The sequence below is a fragment of the Meleagris gallopavo genome, chromosome 2 (assembly GCF_905368555.1).
Source record: "Meleagris gallopavo chromosome 2, MGAL_WU_HG_1.1, whole genome shotgun sequence".
NCBI lineage: Eukaryota > Metazoa > Chordata > Aves > Galliformes > Phasianidae > Meleagris > Meleagris gallopavo.
The window spans coordinates 17385188-17402631 of NC_139405.1; the positions used below are offsets into that span (position 1 = coordinate 17385188).

At 39.7% G+C, this 17444-nt stretch overlaps 1 protein-coding gene across 1 annotated transcript; it reads right to left on the reverse strand.

Moving 5' to 3' along the window:
• Window positions 1-937: 937 nt before the first annotated feature.
• Window positions 938-17402, reverse strand: BROX (BRO1 domain and CAAX motif containing). The gene is made up of 13 exons (XM_085219194.1): window positions 17266-17402; window positions 15822-15959; window positions 14947-15053; window positions 12650-12746; window positions 11071-11166; window positions 10321-10393; window positions 9890-9995; window positions 9257-9346; window positions 8443-8528; window positions 7527-7608; window positions 6644-6794; window positions 5131-5290; window positions 938-4650 (listed from the first exon to the last, which is right to left on the reverse strand). The coding sequence occupies exons 2-13, from the start codon at window positions 15920-15922 to the stop codon at window positions 4564-4566; spliced, it is 1236 nt and encodes a 411-aa protein (XP_085075320.1). The 5' UTR covers window positions 15923-15959; window positions 17266-17402; the 3' UTR covers window positions 938-4563.
• Between the last annotated feature and the right edge of the window lie 42 nt (window positions 17403-17444).

Consider the following 17444-nt stretch of genomic DNA (forward strand, 5'->3'; position numbering starts at 1 on the left):
GTCCCTAACCAGAGGATACAGAATGTCCTGCACTCTCACAGGACTTGGTAAGCACTAGGACTTTGTACAGGCACACAGAATCACGCTTAAATACTAAAAACAAACAAAAACAACCAACCATGAGGTGCCTCATTATAATTACAATTTCTCTGTGCACTCAATTCACGTTACTCCCCTGTGGCCATACTACAGAGCCAAAGTATTCTCTATATAATTATTACATTCATATTGAATTGAAGAAAGTGACATTCAAAATAAATGCTGCTTCTTGCTACTATACTTAGCATTTTGAGTGGTGAAACAAAACACGTTCAGATTGTTTAAATATTCTGAAACTTGAGGTTATATACAAATTTACAAACCATGAAGCTTGCATGGTGACCATCTTCACATAATAATGCTGCTTAGTTCAGTCTCATCAGAACTGGTTCGACTGAGGTTTGATCACAGTACAGGTTTGCTTGCTGTAGATTGAAATCCACAAGGGCCCAACCATCAAAGGAGGTAGGCCTTCCTACATCAAGAGCTGATCCAGGTGCCCCTCAGCTGCCAGGTGACATTTGTTCAGAGCACTGTCAGTGGAAGAAGACTTGAGTAAATTCAACCACTACTGTGGAAAAACCTACATTTTGCACACTCTAAATCTAGAAACAAATACCCACTAAAAGGAGTATCTGACACCACCTGCTGTGATAACACAATGACCCTTAAATATGGCTTTTTAGTTTATTTTTAAGGGATAAGTAACACACACAAACAGGAATTTAGTTAATGTTGGAACCTCAGGCTAGATAGGAGTTGGATAGTAGGTGCAGGGACAAGGTGTAATGTATCAGCCCTCAGCCAATATAGAGAAACTTTCAGCTACTCTGAATTTACATGGAACATAGAGGGATTACTGCCTTCTCTTGTATTCCATGAACACTGAAGACAGAGATAAGCTTCATGAGTTTATTTTACACATAGACAATTAAAAATACATTTTAGTAATGTTTCTCATAAACATCATATCAATAGCACAGTAGTGAAATCAGTGCAACCAAATTAAAAGGACAGGAAGAAAAATATTTACAATCATATGGTATTGTACTAAAATTGCAAGATCAGAAATTCTAAAGTGCAAAGGTGACTATATCCTATACAGATACAGGTATCTGTTTTCTTGCTTATACTATGAACCAGCACCATCATTACAGACACACCACTTATTCATGCTGAACCATCAGGTGATCAAATATTATCCCTAGGCTGACAGGCAAAACTTCTCTATTGAAGGGAGTTGGGCATCAGCATCCGAGGGCCAAATGCAGTCCTTTAGTTCTAGGAGTCTCACATACTGCGTGGAGGTTAACTGCTCTCAACCAGAAACGTGGAACATGGAAGAAGTGTATTAGAGGTATTTAAATATAAGTCTTACAGATAGCTCAATAGTTTGATTTATAGAAGATTAAAGATAATCAATACATTTTAAAAGGATGAAGTACAGGGCCCAGCACTCAGTATTTTATTCAGTTGCAGTTTTGTCCTATCTCAGACCGAGCACAAGTTTATAAAGACTATTTACACCACCATTTGAAGGTTTAATCAGCAGAGCTTCTAAACCAAAGAGAGGCCACACAAGCAGGCTCTTGCAGCAAAAGAATACTAAAAGGTCATCTTTCAAAATACCTCACTCTTAAAAATTACAAAAGGAAATCATAATTGACGGAACACAGCTGCTAAGTTTCTAAATTTCCTGAAACTCTCAGTCAATTCACCTGTATTCTTGTGCACATTCAACAGGCAATCTATAGATTTACAGTAATTCTTGCCACCATCCAACAAAACCAAAGAGAACTGCTCACCGGTTGGCCACACTCTATACTTTGCACACTAAGCAGTCTCTAGTTCCTTATTCTTGGGCAAAACTATCCGAAGTTCACCATAGGATTTTAACTACGAGTAAACAAAGTTTGTCTTGAAAAGCAACACATGTTAAGTGACTTAGTTTGTTCCATTAGTCTATTTTTAAGCTACTACATCATATTTACCAAAACAGCTATGGCATAAGAAATTTCACAGCTAGACTTAAGTAATGCCATAATCTGACACAATCCACTTGGTTATGCTCTGAACTATTTACAACGAGCTTGATTCAAACAAACCACTTGGTTGAAGGAAACGTCCAAGGAATTAAGAATTACAAGTCCTTAAAATAATCTTCCCTAAGCAGCTGTTTGGGAATGATTTAGTCATGATTTGTTCAAGATATTCATACACTGAAATACACCCATGGTCAAAGCCTCACTGGAAACAAGCCCTGGCATCTACATGTGCATTAGCAGACAAAGGTAAGTCTGTGCCACAGAGCTTAGCAGATGGAGAGGGAGGGGAGAAGGAAAAAAAAAATGGAATAATACAGTCTGTCTAAAAAGAAAATTGATTGGGCTGGGACATATAAATATTGATACACAGAGACTTCTTAAGAACAATGAGCAACTAAAAAAAATTCACAATTTTGAAATGGAGTTTACTGTATCTTGATCCTTAAAGGGAGCAGGCTAAGCAAATGCAGATGACTACAGCTGTAATAAGCTTTGTAGAAGGATTAAAAATCTGTTTTGGCAAAATAGCTCCACACTCCATTTTGGCAAAATTTAAGCTGGTTTTTTAACAATGCAAGACATCTAAAAACTCAGCCAATCAGTTACAAACAGATCTGAATAACTCTTCATAAAATATACCCCAACTAATTCTGCAGCATTAGAAGAAAATAGACCTATTTTGGAAGTAAATTCTTCTTGATGGTTATTATCCTCTACCTACGTAAGTCCTTAAAGAAATGAAACTTCTTTCAAAGAAGCAACTCAGTTGATTTTATGCTTATTTTTGTGTACAGACCTGGCTGAAAGAAAAATCTATCAATGGAAAGTGCAAGTTCTGCATTTGATTCACCACAATAATAGTATTAGACCCTCTCTGCCTTTTACAGCAATGAATTCTACAGTCGGGTCCATTACCATGGGAAGAGTCTTGGGGCTCATATTAACCTCATCACAAGGTTTTAGTTCCACAGGCCTTCAAGGAGCTATGCTCCAGCTCTGCAAACTAAGCTACACTGGTCCAATGGAATGTTGAAAACTAAAAAAAAAAAAAAAAAGAAAAAAAACAAAACTGAATTACGCCACAGTGGAAAGAGAACCAATCCAGACAGTACAATGCAAAGAACATTTTTACAGCACACGTCATGTTAAGTGCACATGCCATCATGTTTTCCTGAAACAGGAACATTCTCAAATTCAGTTTCCTTCTCAGGTAGAGTGAAATGCAGTAACTAGTAGCTAGAGACTGCAAGGCTCTCACTTCAATACATGCACTGTTTTTTTTTTTCCTCTTACAACAAATTGGAAAGTTTTGTTGACATGGGTGGTGTTGAGTGCTCAGTACTAAAGAATGCTATCACATTTTCCACAGTAGGCAGATACAGAAAAAGCAAGTTCTGCAAAATACTTTCTCAGTCTTGACTGAGCTTGGCTTTCTGCAAAATCTCTTCAAAAGGAGCTGACTTCAGTGCACTACTGCAAAAATTGAGATACAGCACTGTTTTCACATAGCATAAAGGAAATCTAGAGCTTGGTTTCCCAGCTGTTCTTTCAGCAATTCACCTAATCTCACCTGTTATCTTAACAGCTTCTTTTAGACATTACCTGAATGGAAACACAGCACCTTAGTTACCATTCTACTGCCTTATGCATTACAGCTCCATATATTCAAACTGAGCTTTTCTAGTGTCAGGAGATTTCAAATATCTGCAGCTTTCAAAGTTACCAGCACTTTAAAAATTCAAAAGTTACGAATGTATGATGTTGCAATGCATCACTTTCAAGTATTTACTTATTACTTGCTGCATTACTTTCACATACAATGTGATAGTAAAGGATTTTAATTTAAGGACATACAAGCTAAAGTGTCTCATCACAAATTCTTATACAAGAACCTTAATCTAGAGAGGAAAGAACAGAGGCTCAGTTTCAGAAGAATATACATTGTGCTCCAATTATGCAAAACTTAAGGTTTTCCAAGTCTTGTGAAATACCACTGGAGTGTTAAATACAAACCTGTATTTTCTTCACTCACTGCAATTAAGTAAATTGTAACATGGCAAGATGCTAAGCCTGTATGAAAAACCTGAATAAATGTAACTGCTCATGCAAACTTTTGTTTGCAGAATGTGACATTATATAGCATATATTTTAATGGAAAATCCTCAAGCATTACAATTGTGATATTTCCTTTGCTGCTTGTGGATAGAAACCCACAAAAAGAAACTCTCTAGAGGCACAAGAGGAACATTTAAGCCCATTCATTCTATGATACCCCACTAAAACAAAAAAATAAGTCAGATATAAATAAACTGCTAGAAATGCGTCACATTCTTAAGCAAGATAGATGGATACTAACAAAAGTAAACCATTTAGTCTTCCAAATTAAAAAAAAGAAGATCCAGAAAAAGGGAGATCAGGAATAAAAGCTCCAGAGTCCAATTAATACAGTCTTAAAGTGAATTCAAAGCACCTATGGCACTTAAGAAATCTGGCATCCACTGTCTTTTTGAGGCTTTATATCTGGTTCCTTCAGAGGCTTTACTTCTTCATCTGGTTTTGGTTTAGCCTGCAAACAAGAAAAAGAAAAATACCACAAGTACAAACCGCTGGGTCTCCACAGCATTCAAGCAGTGCTAACTTACACACCCTCATCTAACAGCTCTCCCTCTTTTTAAGGCTTAAGACTTTGAGCAAAGACAAGGGAAGAAAACCAAATACTGACTATTTCAGCATCTTTCAATGAATCATTTTCTTAAAAGGATTGCTCTATAACATTCTCTGCCATATCATCTCAGCACCTTACATACATTGGAGAATTTCTTTTCATTCAGGACTTAGAAAAACATAACCCCATTCTCCAGTAGCTGCTAGTGTGGCAGAGGGGTTAACCAACTCGTCTCCTTGCACAGGGGAAGCTCACGAGCTCAGGTGGTAGCCATGCATCTAAGTCTTTTCCTACTGAGGTGGGAAACATTATACAAGACTAAAATAGTAATTTACTATAGACAGAATAAAGCTAATAGAAAAAAATATATAAGATTCTTACAGTGTCATCCTTTGGTCTCTTGGTAAGATCAAATGCAGCAAGTGTTTCAGGAGTCCAGTGTGCATTCAAGGCAGGAAATTCAAAAGGAACAGGCTCTACTAAGCCATAGTTTGCTTTCAGTTCCAGCTGGGGAGCCTCTGCAGGCACCTTCTGAAAATAGCTGTAATAGAATACAGCAACGTATTGGAAACAACACATTCTCTCTGAAAGTTTCATTTGCAGTACTAAAGAAAAACAATTCAGGTTTTTTCACAGCACTACACTCATTTTGTTTCATGAAGGCATCATCCAGCGTGCACTGTCAGCAAGATTTGCAACAAAAGCAGTTCCTTCTTTGTTCATCCCCAAAGAGCCAGGTGGGTTCTTTCCTGCTTCGCACCCATCATTCCCAGCACTTCAGTGAGAAGAGCACCTTTTGACCAGAAAGATGTTGAAAAAAAAAAAATCTGAAAATATTTCCGAAGAAAAATGAAGGCAGCTCTTTTTCTCCACTACTGCAAGACCAACCTTAGTGTGCTACACTGCATATTAGCAGCAACACTGCAACACTCACAAAGACTTGATACAATGCAAAGCCTGAATGAAGGTATAAAACTACCCTAGGCAAACTAACAATAGCTGAAAACCAACTATTACTGTTACGTGCTACCTTAGCTCCTGTGCTGTGGCAGGGCTCTGTGGCAGGTATATCACCCTCAACAGCTCCTGAGTATCTAGTTTCCTTTCCTATTTGCAGTTTGACACACTTGACAATCCTTTTTGTTCAGTCAATTCCCCTACCACACCGGTGTTCAAGTACTGTAAAAAGAGGAATGAGCCAACTGTAGATACTATATTTATAAGAGAAGAGAAAAGGAGAAAGAAGTCATCAAGATAATTCTAAAGCCAAACTAATCTTACTATTTTAAGCCATTACCAAACTCCTTCTTGAAAGGAGCATGAGCTGACAGAGTTTTATTGATAGTATTAATTAGACTTTGAAAGCTCCTAATATCTTAATATCTTCCTCATGGAAGGCTCCTAATAATAGCTCCCGATATCTTCCTCATGGAAGGCAGGACTGTTTTGTCTTCCCACTAGCAAATCAGAATCAGCCACCAGTCTCGTCAATTTTCCCTCTGTTCTCTTCTGTCTACTAGATCCCATCACCAGAGAAGAGGGCACTAAAGCAACACAGCAACAGCTGCAGGACTTTCTCCTGTGCAGAAGGAAAAGGAACAAAGTGGCTGTGGAACAAAGGAAGAAAGCAAGCTTAACCTCGCCAGTATGTCAGTCCAACCTACACAGCCAGAGTGGTAGCACAGACCCATACAAGTCTGGCAAGAGGGGAAGAAAAAAAAAAAAAAAAACACAAAGAAAACTGCAATTCTGCAAACTACATCTTATGCTCCATCACAGTATAAGAATTGGAAAATAACATTTACTATTGTATCCTGAAGAATATCAGCAACAAGACAGCAGATAAGATATTAACAGGCCATACAGAGTATTGCACCAATCCCAAATTACTTACATGAATCCATTCTCTCTCTGGCATTTTTCAAGCGTGTTCTTAATCAAAGTTCCTAATTTTCTAAAGAAGAGATGTCCAGAAGGCTTGGCAGTAGTCCCAGGCCCTTTGGTTTCTCCATATTCTTTGCACAATGCCTCAGCCTTAGCAAAAACTGTGCAGGAAAGAAATGTAATAAAAATCAGTTACACGAGTGTCTTAAATGACTGTTCTGATCTACACTGCTTGAGTTTTAAGAGACATCAGACTCCATTCAGTCTTCTTGCTTCTCAGAAACAAAAATAAACTAAAAGGCAGCACTTCCAGCCAAGATTTACTGCATCCAAAAAATGACTAAGAACAGAAAAGAAAAAAAAAAGTTTTTTGAGTGGAGAGAAGCAGGGAAACATTCTTACTTTTGGGGCACAATGCAACAGTAAGCTTGAAAACTGTGCAACACTGTAGAGAACAAGAATAGATAGGAAGGTATCCATGCAGAGCAGACATTCAAAAAATAAACAATCATTAATATGGAGTTGGAAAAGAAGCACTCTTCTCTGAACAGCAGGCACAATGAATAAACTCAGTATCTGTTTTACCACAATTAATCCAATTTTACTTGTTCTTACTCTACTTTTTTTGACTATTTAAAAAAGTTTTTAATTGGATTACTTGAGCATCTTTACACGTTGTGGTAAAGTTAAGCAGTGCAGGCCACTGGGATACAAAAGAAAAAGCCACCTGCTCTACACGATACAGTACAAACAGTATCACTGGATTTGTATGCTGGATTTTAACCAGGTAAAAGATAAAAGCTTAAGTTTATAAGAAACAAAATACCCCACAACACAGAAAAATGAAGGGGGCATGCCGTCAGATCCTATAATCCAGTCTCAGTCACACTTACATTTTTCTGATTCTTGAAGAGATCTAATTGCTTCCCCACACTTATCACTGGCCAGTAAAGTTTGACCATGGTAACAGTAAGCCTAATGAGAGAGGACAAAATTGTTATCAGTGTCACCAGGCACTTCCCACATCAATTCACTTCTGTCCTTCCTTACATCAAGTTGGCTGTCTTTGAAGCTGCCATTCCCTGCAGACAGCTGACAATTTGGGAATGTAAGGCAAAGCAGCACTCACTGATGACTAAGTACATTTACTTTGACCAACACAATTCAATGCAAACTCTTGAGCTGGGTCTAAAGCAAGATGTCTCAAGTCTAGCCATGAGCAGCCTGGAGCTTCACGGAGGCTTTCAAACCACAAGTAGCAGTGTACAGTCTAGTTCAAGTCTGTTTCACTGTATCAGCGTGCAGCATTAAACCCCATCTAAGGGTGAGAAGGAACTCCAGTAAGTTTACAAAGACTCTCAAAACTTTCGATTCCAACTCTACCACATGTGCTGTGACAGGCTACAGGAAGTAACCAGCACACTGAGCAGCTGATGATCTGGCTGCTACTATACTAACAAATCAGTCGTGTCGAAAAGGACAGTACTTGGAATGGCACTTCACATTTGATGCAGTTTCCTTCAGAACTTTCAGAAAAGATGAGCAGCTCTGAATTATGCCTAGAATCATATTTTGATACATATAATGGAAAACTAATACTACACTCAATCTGATCTGCTTCAAAGGTCACAATAAACTCCACAGTGAGGAAATTTCACCTGGCTCAGCAGAAACACTTTAAATGCTACCAACACTACACAGTGTTTCTTCACAGCATGGAAATAAAGTCAAGGCAATATGCAAATCCCACTCTCAATCCAGCACACAGACAACTTTGAAAACAGTGAATTACATCAATGAAGTACTTACGTAAGCCATATAGAAACAGGACTTCAAGTTTAAGTACTTCCTCCATTTACCTGCATAGGTTGGATCCAAACTGGATAATGTTTGATCTGAAAATATGCATGTAAAGTTACAGTTTAAAACATTTTCAAAAAGGAAATACCCCCTAGCTCCACTCAAAGGTCAGAATTCATAAGCTTAGCAACAGACCTTAACTACAGAGTGGCTGGAAATCAATGACAAATTATTCCTGCAGAAACACAGAGGAGCTACCAGAAAAACAGAAGCATGCAGTTTACTGAGCTATCATGCAGTTATTCCTAGAATCCCTGAAAGAGCTGTCCACTGAGCTTGGAAAGTTAATTTTACTAAGAATCTTTATGCAGCACTTCAAAGTTGGCTCCTTAGGTCAATTTCACAAAGTGACTACAGGTACCTACATACATTACAGCATTCTCCTTCGCATATCGACTCACAAACGTTTGCACTTTTGCAACTCGTCCTCACAAGGCCACAGATCAGCTTGCTCCTCTGTGCAGATGTATACAATTAATCCACTACAGGGTTGACAGCCTGCATCATGCTTCACTGCCCAAAGACAGCTCAACACAGTTCTCCACCACTAACTACAGAACAAGATTATCCATTATCCCCAAAAGAAAAGCTCTTAACAGAACGCGTTTGTTACAGCGCTACCTGAAGCCATAAATGCACTAAATAGAAAACTAAATACACGAAGAGAAATAGCATTAATTTTGCTATTAACTAGCAGTTGAAGCATGTCTGCTGGCAATAACACATACACCAAATCACTAAGGATACAAAACAAGACACTTACCAGCTTTTTGGTAGAAGTTAGCCGTCTCATAAGCAAGGGCAGCTATTAGACCTGGATTGTGTTTCAGCTCAATAGCCCGAGCAATTGTCACTGAAAAAGAATCCCACACTATGGTATAAAGCCTAATTGAAAACATCACTCCAAGTTAGTGGAGGCATTGAGCACTTTAAAACTCCTATATGAGCAGAAAACAAATATTATGTTCAAGCTGCAGGATGAAGATGGTCTGTTTCTTGAACAGACCAACAGCAAGCTAATGGGAAAGCTGGAAAAACTGTTAGTCTAAAACCTAAGCAGTGAACTGCAAATATTTTAAAGAAAAAGGACAGGGAATTTATGTCAGGCAAGCACAGAGGAGACTGCATAAAAGATGAGGGAAGAAAAAAAAAAAGGAAAGGAATGTTGCACATAAGTTCTTCCCAATTAAATCTGTAGTATCAGACTGATTTGGGACATTTCCTCTATATTTGTAATTTATGCTTCATTAAAAGCAACCCTCCTTACTAAGACAAAGAACTTCAGTAGAAGGAAAAAAACCCAGCATTGCTGCAAAACAGACTGCACAACATCACAGATACCCACAGACAAAAGCTGTCACTTCCCACCCCAGTAAAAAAGTATATTTGAAGATACCTTCTTGAGCTTCAGCTTGGCACTGGATGATGTAAGAATCTATAAGTCGAGGTTCCAAATCTCTTCCTTTTTCTACAGGTGTAATCAATTTTGGAATATGACATTCCTAAGTAGAAAGCAAGCCTCTAATTCAGTTTAGGCTCAATATCACTGTTGTCAATGCAAAGCACATCCTTTATTCTTAAAATGATAGAACACTCAGTGAAGGCCCTAACCAGCTGGCTGCACTGTTGTAGGCACTAGAAGGTAGACAGACTGACTACTCTTCCACTGGGAAAAAGGGATTGAGCGACAGCAAAATACATTAACACACTTCTCTTCCATGAATAATCCAGGCAGTCTGAGATATTTACTTTGTAACCTCATCAGAAAAGCAAAAGTTTTTCTAAGACAAAAAGTACTCAAAGAACTGGCAAAGACAGTTTTTCTACCTTCAAATGCTTAAAAATCCCAGCTGCTATCTTCAGGCTTCTGTGAACATCTTTTGCTTCATCTTCTGTTATACTAAGAAAGGACAAAATATAGAATGAATCATTGACATTTTAGTTGGGAAAGACCTAAGTGTCATTTAGTGTCACCTCCAGCTTTGGAACAGGATTACAGCCAACAGCTGATCAGGCCAGCTAGGGCTTTGTCTACCTGAATCTTGAAACTTAAATGGAGAGTCCCCTGTAACTTGTAACTAAGTAACTTTCCCCAGCGCTGCATTACTCTCATATCAGAAAGCTTCGTATAGTGTTCAGACATTTAAAAAAAAAAATCAAATATAACTCACTTGAAAAAGGAACAGAAAGAAAAAGAAACATATGGCTTTAAAGTAGAAGGGAGCCTTAGTGTTGAAAGACAAAGTGTTAAAAATCTATGGGACTGAGAGTCAGCAGAACAGTGATTTTAAGAATCTGAACTTTGTAGTTAGGTATCTAGAGCAGGAAGGATGAGGGGTTTACACAAAGTTGACACTTTCTCTATGCCATAGCCTAATGATATCAATGCTATTTGTCCATCAAAAGAAGTGACTGAAGAGCATTTTGATGTTAAAGGCACACGAATGAAGATTAACTATCTCCTTGGACTCCTCCCATCTCCACTGCACATGAACTATAGCAGTCAAAATTCTGAACCTACTGATTTTTACTGGAATATTGCTGCAATACAATAACTAAGAAAAGAAAAACACTTACTCTTCTTTACCAGCGAGTCTTGATGCATATTTTGTGTACCACAGAGCTACATTAAAACCCATGGAAACCAGCTCAAATACTGCATCCTGCTGGGCACTAAAGAGAGAAAAATATGAGAGAACAACCCGCTCAAACAATTCAATGTTTCCCATTTTGTTCTGACAAACCTCTCTCTGCTGATAGTTTTCAGCAGAGGTGGGCATTCCTCTCCACAAGCCAACAATTCCCAATTCAGACATTTCTACTTGCTGGACTGCCTAGAAGACACTTCAGTTTTTACTTATTCCCTTTAAGAGTTCATAATTTTAACTTCCCATGTTCAGATGCCTACCCATACCACTGGGGAACTTTTATTTTAAAACAGTAACTTGAGATTTGTTTAGTTTTGGGTGTGGCTGACATTTTTTCTTTTTTTTTTTTTTCCTCCTTTTTTTAATTGCACATTTTGTGGAAAGCCTTGCTCTGGAATGTCTACTTTTAAAAGTTGTAGCTGCTAAGTTAATAAGTCAGAATCCATTACATCTCTTTCCAGTGAATGTTATTGCAAGTATTTATATAACTGCAGTCAACTGGCATGCACAACTAGCAGGAAGTTTCCAAAGCTAAAAATGCAGAATCATAGAATCACAGAATGGTTTGGGACCTTTAAGAGCATGTAGTTCCAACCCCCTGCTATAGGCAGGGACACCTCCCTCTAGACCAGGTTGCTCACAGCCCCATCCAACCTGGCCTTAAATGCCTCCAGGGAGGAAGCATTCAAAACCTCTCTGGGCAACCTGAGCCAGTGTCTCACCACCCTCAACGTGGCCTTTGAAAAGACTGCAACTTGCAATCCTAAATTCAATGCAGTTTAGGTACTGATCATTGAAAAGAAAGGTGTGAGGGTGGGGAGAATAATACTAGCATCAGAACAAATGTCTACATCCATGACAAAATTCTGACCAGCAGACTGTCTTCCAAGAGTAATAGAAGCTTTGAGGAAGTGAAGCACAACTTCTAAATAAAGCATGACAGATTTGTAAGCATAATTACACAACATGATTTCCTATGATATCAAGAGACGATTGAGTAATCCAGAAGATTCTCTCCAGATCTACATTCCTACTTAAAACAGCTGCTTTTTTGTTTGCACTAGAAGTATATATACTAGGACTTTCAGAGGAAAAGAACAAAAGTCAGACCTTGATCATCATCTGGACATCAATAAAACATTTAGAAGACAGTGGTGCCAAATGAAAAAGTTTTAAATGCAGTAAACTGTGCTTTCATACTTGGATTGTTTTTTGCACTGCGCTAGCCAACTGCAGATATACTTTGTTTACAAACTAAAAAACAGTGGGGTATTTTATCATTAACAAGCACTACCATACCTCCACATAAAGCCAACAGATGCTTCAGAACATCTATTACAGTATGGCAATTAGAAAAAATGCAAAGCAACAAGTTGTTGGAAACTACCTCGTGTCCAAAGTTCTGTTACACGTTCAAATTTTAATTCATCTGTGCTGTGATACGTACACACATGTAATAGACCAAAAGAAAATAACTGTATACCACACAATCATAAAAGCACACATACCATGGAACATGTCCCTGTAATGTGTCTGTCCACTTGAAATTCTGAATATATCGCAGTTTGCATTCTTGGGAAGAGTCATCCAGTGAAAGGATAAAACCTATACAATAAAATAAAATAATTTAAACAAAACAGCACTGACAGCCAATTTCAAAATAAAGAACAGAAAGAAGTAATGAAGGAACAAGAATTGGTGAGAATATAGATAAAGGAGTGTTTATTGCTGTACTGCTCAAAACGCATATTACCTCCTGAGACTTCTATTCTTCAGTATCTTGAGAATAAGACTTGAAAAATAAAAACTGGTTACCAGAAGAAAATCTTTGCACACCAGGTTACCAGCTTACAGAATCAGGGAATGGTTTGGGTTGGAGATCTTTAAAATATCATCTATACTGTGGGCAAGGGCATCTTTCATTAGGTGAGGTTGCAGGTCTTCAACCCAGCAAGTCTTCATAGCTCAAGAATAACCTTGCATGTACCATGACTAGCTAGGAGTTTGACTGAGCTGAGCACAGGATGCTTACTGCTGCTCCCTGCTACTGTAACAATGATAAGTAAAGTCCAGGAAAAGCTGTCTGGTCAACAAGTAGAGAGAAAAAGACTTACAAGCATGGATTTACACAATCACCAGCTAGCCTACCTCCCGGGCTACAAGAAATTGCTTCTATACATCCAACCACCCAGAAAGTGGGCATCAGTGAGATAGACCTTGTAGCAATTAGACAGTTCAATACAACAGGAAAGGCATTACGACAAAGGTGTGATGACAAAAGGACTGACACAAGAGAGAGATGCTATAAAGGAAGGGAAGAAGGTTGCTCACCCGTATCAAAAGGTTCCAGGTTCATAGGAGAAAGTTTAACTACAGAGGCATCTCCAACCAGAGATCCTTCTCCAGTGGCAGTCAGCCCTTAAAGAGGGGTCTAAGAGAGGTGCAGCCCAGCTTTACCCCTTCCAGTCACACAGCTGAATTGCCTTCACCTGTGCTCCCAGGGCTGACCGGATCCTTTCCCTGGTGCCCAATCAGTGGTTCAGGCCACGACTCAACAGTTACAGAGCTCATGATAGATGTTCAGATCCTAGCAGGAAATCCCAGAAGGAGACAGACTGATTTGGGTCTGGTCAGTCTTACAGATTTTAAGAACTCAAGAATTGCAACAGCAGCTATTTGGGTTATAATTAATTCTAGGTTCTGTCACAGATTTACAGGGAAAGAAAATACTTTTTTTATGTTGTATGGGGCTGCTGAATCACAGCCTGAACCTCTGATTGACCACCTGAGGTGAGCAATGAGTCAGCCACGGGAGCACAGGTGAAGGCAATTCACCTGTGCTGCAGGAAGGGGTGGAGCCTGGCTGCACCTCTCCTGGACCCATTTAAGAGCTGACTGCCAGTGGGGAAGGATCTCTCTGGAGATCTACTCCACAGGAGTCTATTTTGTGAGCCCAGGATAAGGTGAGTGTCTTTTTTTTTCCTATTCCAATATAATAATTATATCAGCCAAGCTCCTGGATATACTATCTGTATATCTATTTCTTATACATTATGTACAAGAAATTTTAGTGACAAAGCATGTTCTCCTGAAGAAATTCTGAATCTTATATGCAGTAACTTTGTCTGTTATCTTGCTTTTATCTATAATATTTCATTAACTTACACCACTAGAGAGACAGAGGAAACTATGCCAACTTGAGCTGCTTTCCTTTCCACAGACTGAAGGATAACTGAGTTTTCATCAATCATCTGATGCCTGTAAATTTGATCCTAAGTAACTTGTTTGAGAGTTTTCAAAAAACATTGCTGAGAGAGTTATCAAAGCATTGGTAGAAAGAGGGTTTCAAGGGAATATAGCAACTACTGAAAATAAGAACCTAGGGACATACCTAAGATAAAGAGCAGAAGTATATTTGCAACAAGTTCTATTACCTAGTATTAGATAAAGGAGTTTACACTGAAGAGTGACTCTTATTAACTAAATCATAGATTCAATTTATACTTCAAGAGCAATTCACAGTGTAAGAAATGACACTTTCTCCTCTGATGGGAAGAAGAATGAGGATAAAAGCAAGAGGATAAGCCAACCAATGCTTTCTACTGAGGGTGAAAAAGGACACTGAAACTTGCACAGAGGGTGTAGCAAGTGTCTGTGACTGGCATCAAGCACAGAACCCACAAAAATATTCTCCTTCCTGAGAAGTGTAGAGTTTCACATAAGATTAGTTCAACACGTGTTCAGAGAAGCATTATTAAAACTCAGACTACATACTTGATTTATTAGCAGTTCTGCATGTTCCTACCTTGCAAGAGCGAAAAGTACAAGTCAGTTGCATTCTTCATCATCTCTGGATTACAACTCAAGTCTGTAAACAGCTCCAGCAGTCGTGTTCGAGATAACCTCAAATCACTGGATGGGGAAGGGAAAAAAGAAGAAAACTAAGAAGCTCTACCAAAGAACATGCTGTTGAACCATCCTGTGTTACCACCATCCTTTTGGCTAGGGAAGTTAAAATAAGCATTCAAGTCAGCTACCTTAACACAAGGAAAGGTACTCTGAAAGGAAGATGCCAATAAATATAAAAAAATCTTCCTTTCACCTCTGGATATGTAAGGTTGATTTTTCTTTGTTAAAAGCACAATCCATTATGGACAGATAGCATTGAATAACAGCAAATAAATTAATGACTATCTATAAGTTTTATCACAGACTAAAACGAATATTCCTTTATCTACCGAGAGGTTAGGTGCAAGTGGAAGAAAGAACAGTAACAAGTAGGAGCATTCATCACCATAAGAATGGGGTGAGCATATGAAGAGATAAGAATAAATCTGCAAAATAAAGTGTGATTTCTTTTCCTTATATTCCTGACTACAATAGAACATTCATGTCTTATTCAGTTACAGAGTAATCTTTTGCAGAAGAATGCCCAGTCACCAGAAAGACAAAGAAATGTTTAGTCTTTTGCCTCTATATTATTACAATAGGCCTTGCTATACAGTAAGAAACTTGAAAACTGGATAATTCCTTCTTTGTTCAGTGCTATCAGTGTTTTGTTGTCTCTCAGCCTACACACTACTTCTAGTTATCTTCAAAATGAAGTTAGGAGAATAACCGTTACTTTTATAGACATCCTCCAAACAGAGAAAGGCTGAAGTTGATTACAAGCACGCTTACTTGCAAATCTTAGATGAAGCTGGAGTGGTAGCTACCCCATAATAATTGAACTGAACAGGAGCTGTAGCCTTCAAAGGGTTGCGATGAAACCAGTGTGTCATTTTCCTCCTGTAATGTTGTTTACACCAAATCTAAAGCCTGGAAAGAAACAAGCAGCTGTAAGAACACACACAGCTGAGGTGTTTCTCAGTTCATAAAAATGCATTTCAAGTGCAAACAATCAGAAAATAAAATAATTTGAAAGCTCACATATACAATTATGCTAAACGTTTTTTTTCTGTTTGAAACATTGAGCCTTCACCACCCATATGCTTAGTTTTAGAATTCCACTTGGAGTACCTATTTTCTATAGGGTAACTATTTCTATGAGAGCAAAAAAAGCTATACTTTTGCTCTATATTACTGCATACTTTCTTACTCAAAACAGTTGTTACTGTCTGTGTAAGGTTAAATATTTCCCATATTTACAGGTTGTATGGAAACTGTTGAGTCATGGCCTGAGCTACTGATTGAGCACCTGGAGAAAGGACCAGGTCAGCCCTGGGAGCACAGGTGAAGGCAATTCAGCTGGGTGACTGGAAGGGTGGAGCCTGGCTGTGCCTCTCTTAGACCATTTAAGGGCTGACTGCCACTGGGGGAAGGATCTCTGGTGGGAGATCCCTCCCTTGTGGAGTTTTTCCCTGCAAGCCTGGATCTTTAGAGACCGCTGAGCATCTTTCCTTTGTCACTTTCCATTGCACTAGTCCCTTTGTCATTACACCTCCTTTATCACCATTCCACTGTGTTCATCTAATTGTTACACGGCTGTATCTCAATTCATTGACGTCATTATATTGGAGGTGTTAAAAACATATGGACATGTGACACTGAAGGATGTGTGTTACGGGTTTTCAGGATATAAGAGGGTGAAGCCCTGAGCACCCTGCTCTGACTCCACAGCCGATGCTGGACTGCAAACCCCCTTGGAACCTCTCCAGCCTGATCCTTTTTGGGGCTGTAAATTCTCTATTCTAGAACACAACACAGCTTAGCTGAAACCCAAGAGGCCTGCTGAAAAAGCAACGTCCTGCCGCATCTCCTAGAGCCCAGGCCTTATGGAGGGACGAGAAAGTTCATTGTCTGTGACCTCTTTGTGCCTGCCCAGCTGCTTGCTGCTTACCTCGCGGGTCACACAACCGTTCCCAGCGCGGGCAGGCCGTGCTCGCTGCCCGGCCCACACGAGATGCGCTCGGTCAGATAATGGAGCGCCCTGGGCACCGCCCCCCGGCAGCACGGCGGCCCGCCGGCAGAGCCCCGCTCATTGTTCACCGCCCCGACGACACCGGAGGCGTAAGGCCGGCCAGGCCGCACGCTCCAGCAGCGGGCCCACGCCGCAAAAGCCCCACCGCCGCTTCCGCTAGCGGCTGACGAAGGGCGGGAGACCTGCGGGAGCCCTGCTACTCACCCGGTACCCTTCTGCCGGGAGCGGCGAGGCCCAGAGGAGACGAGCTATCCCCGCCCGGGCGCTACAGCCGGTTCTCGGTGGTGGCGGCGCCCTGCGTGATCACGTGACCGCCGCCATGACACGTAGCGAGGCGGAAGCAGCTCCGCGCGTAGCGCCTCCGCCTCGGTAGCGATGGCGCG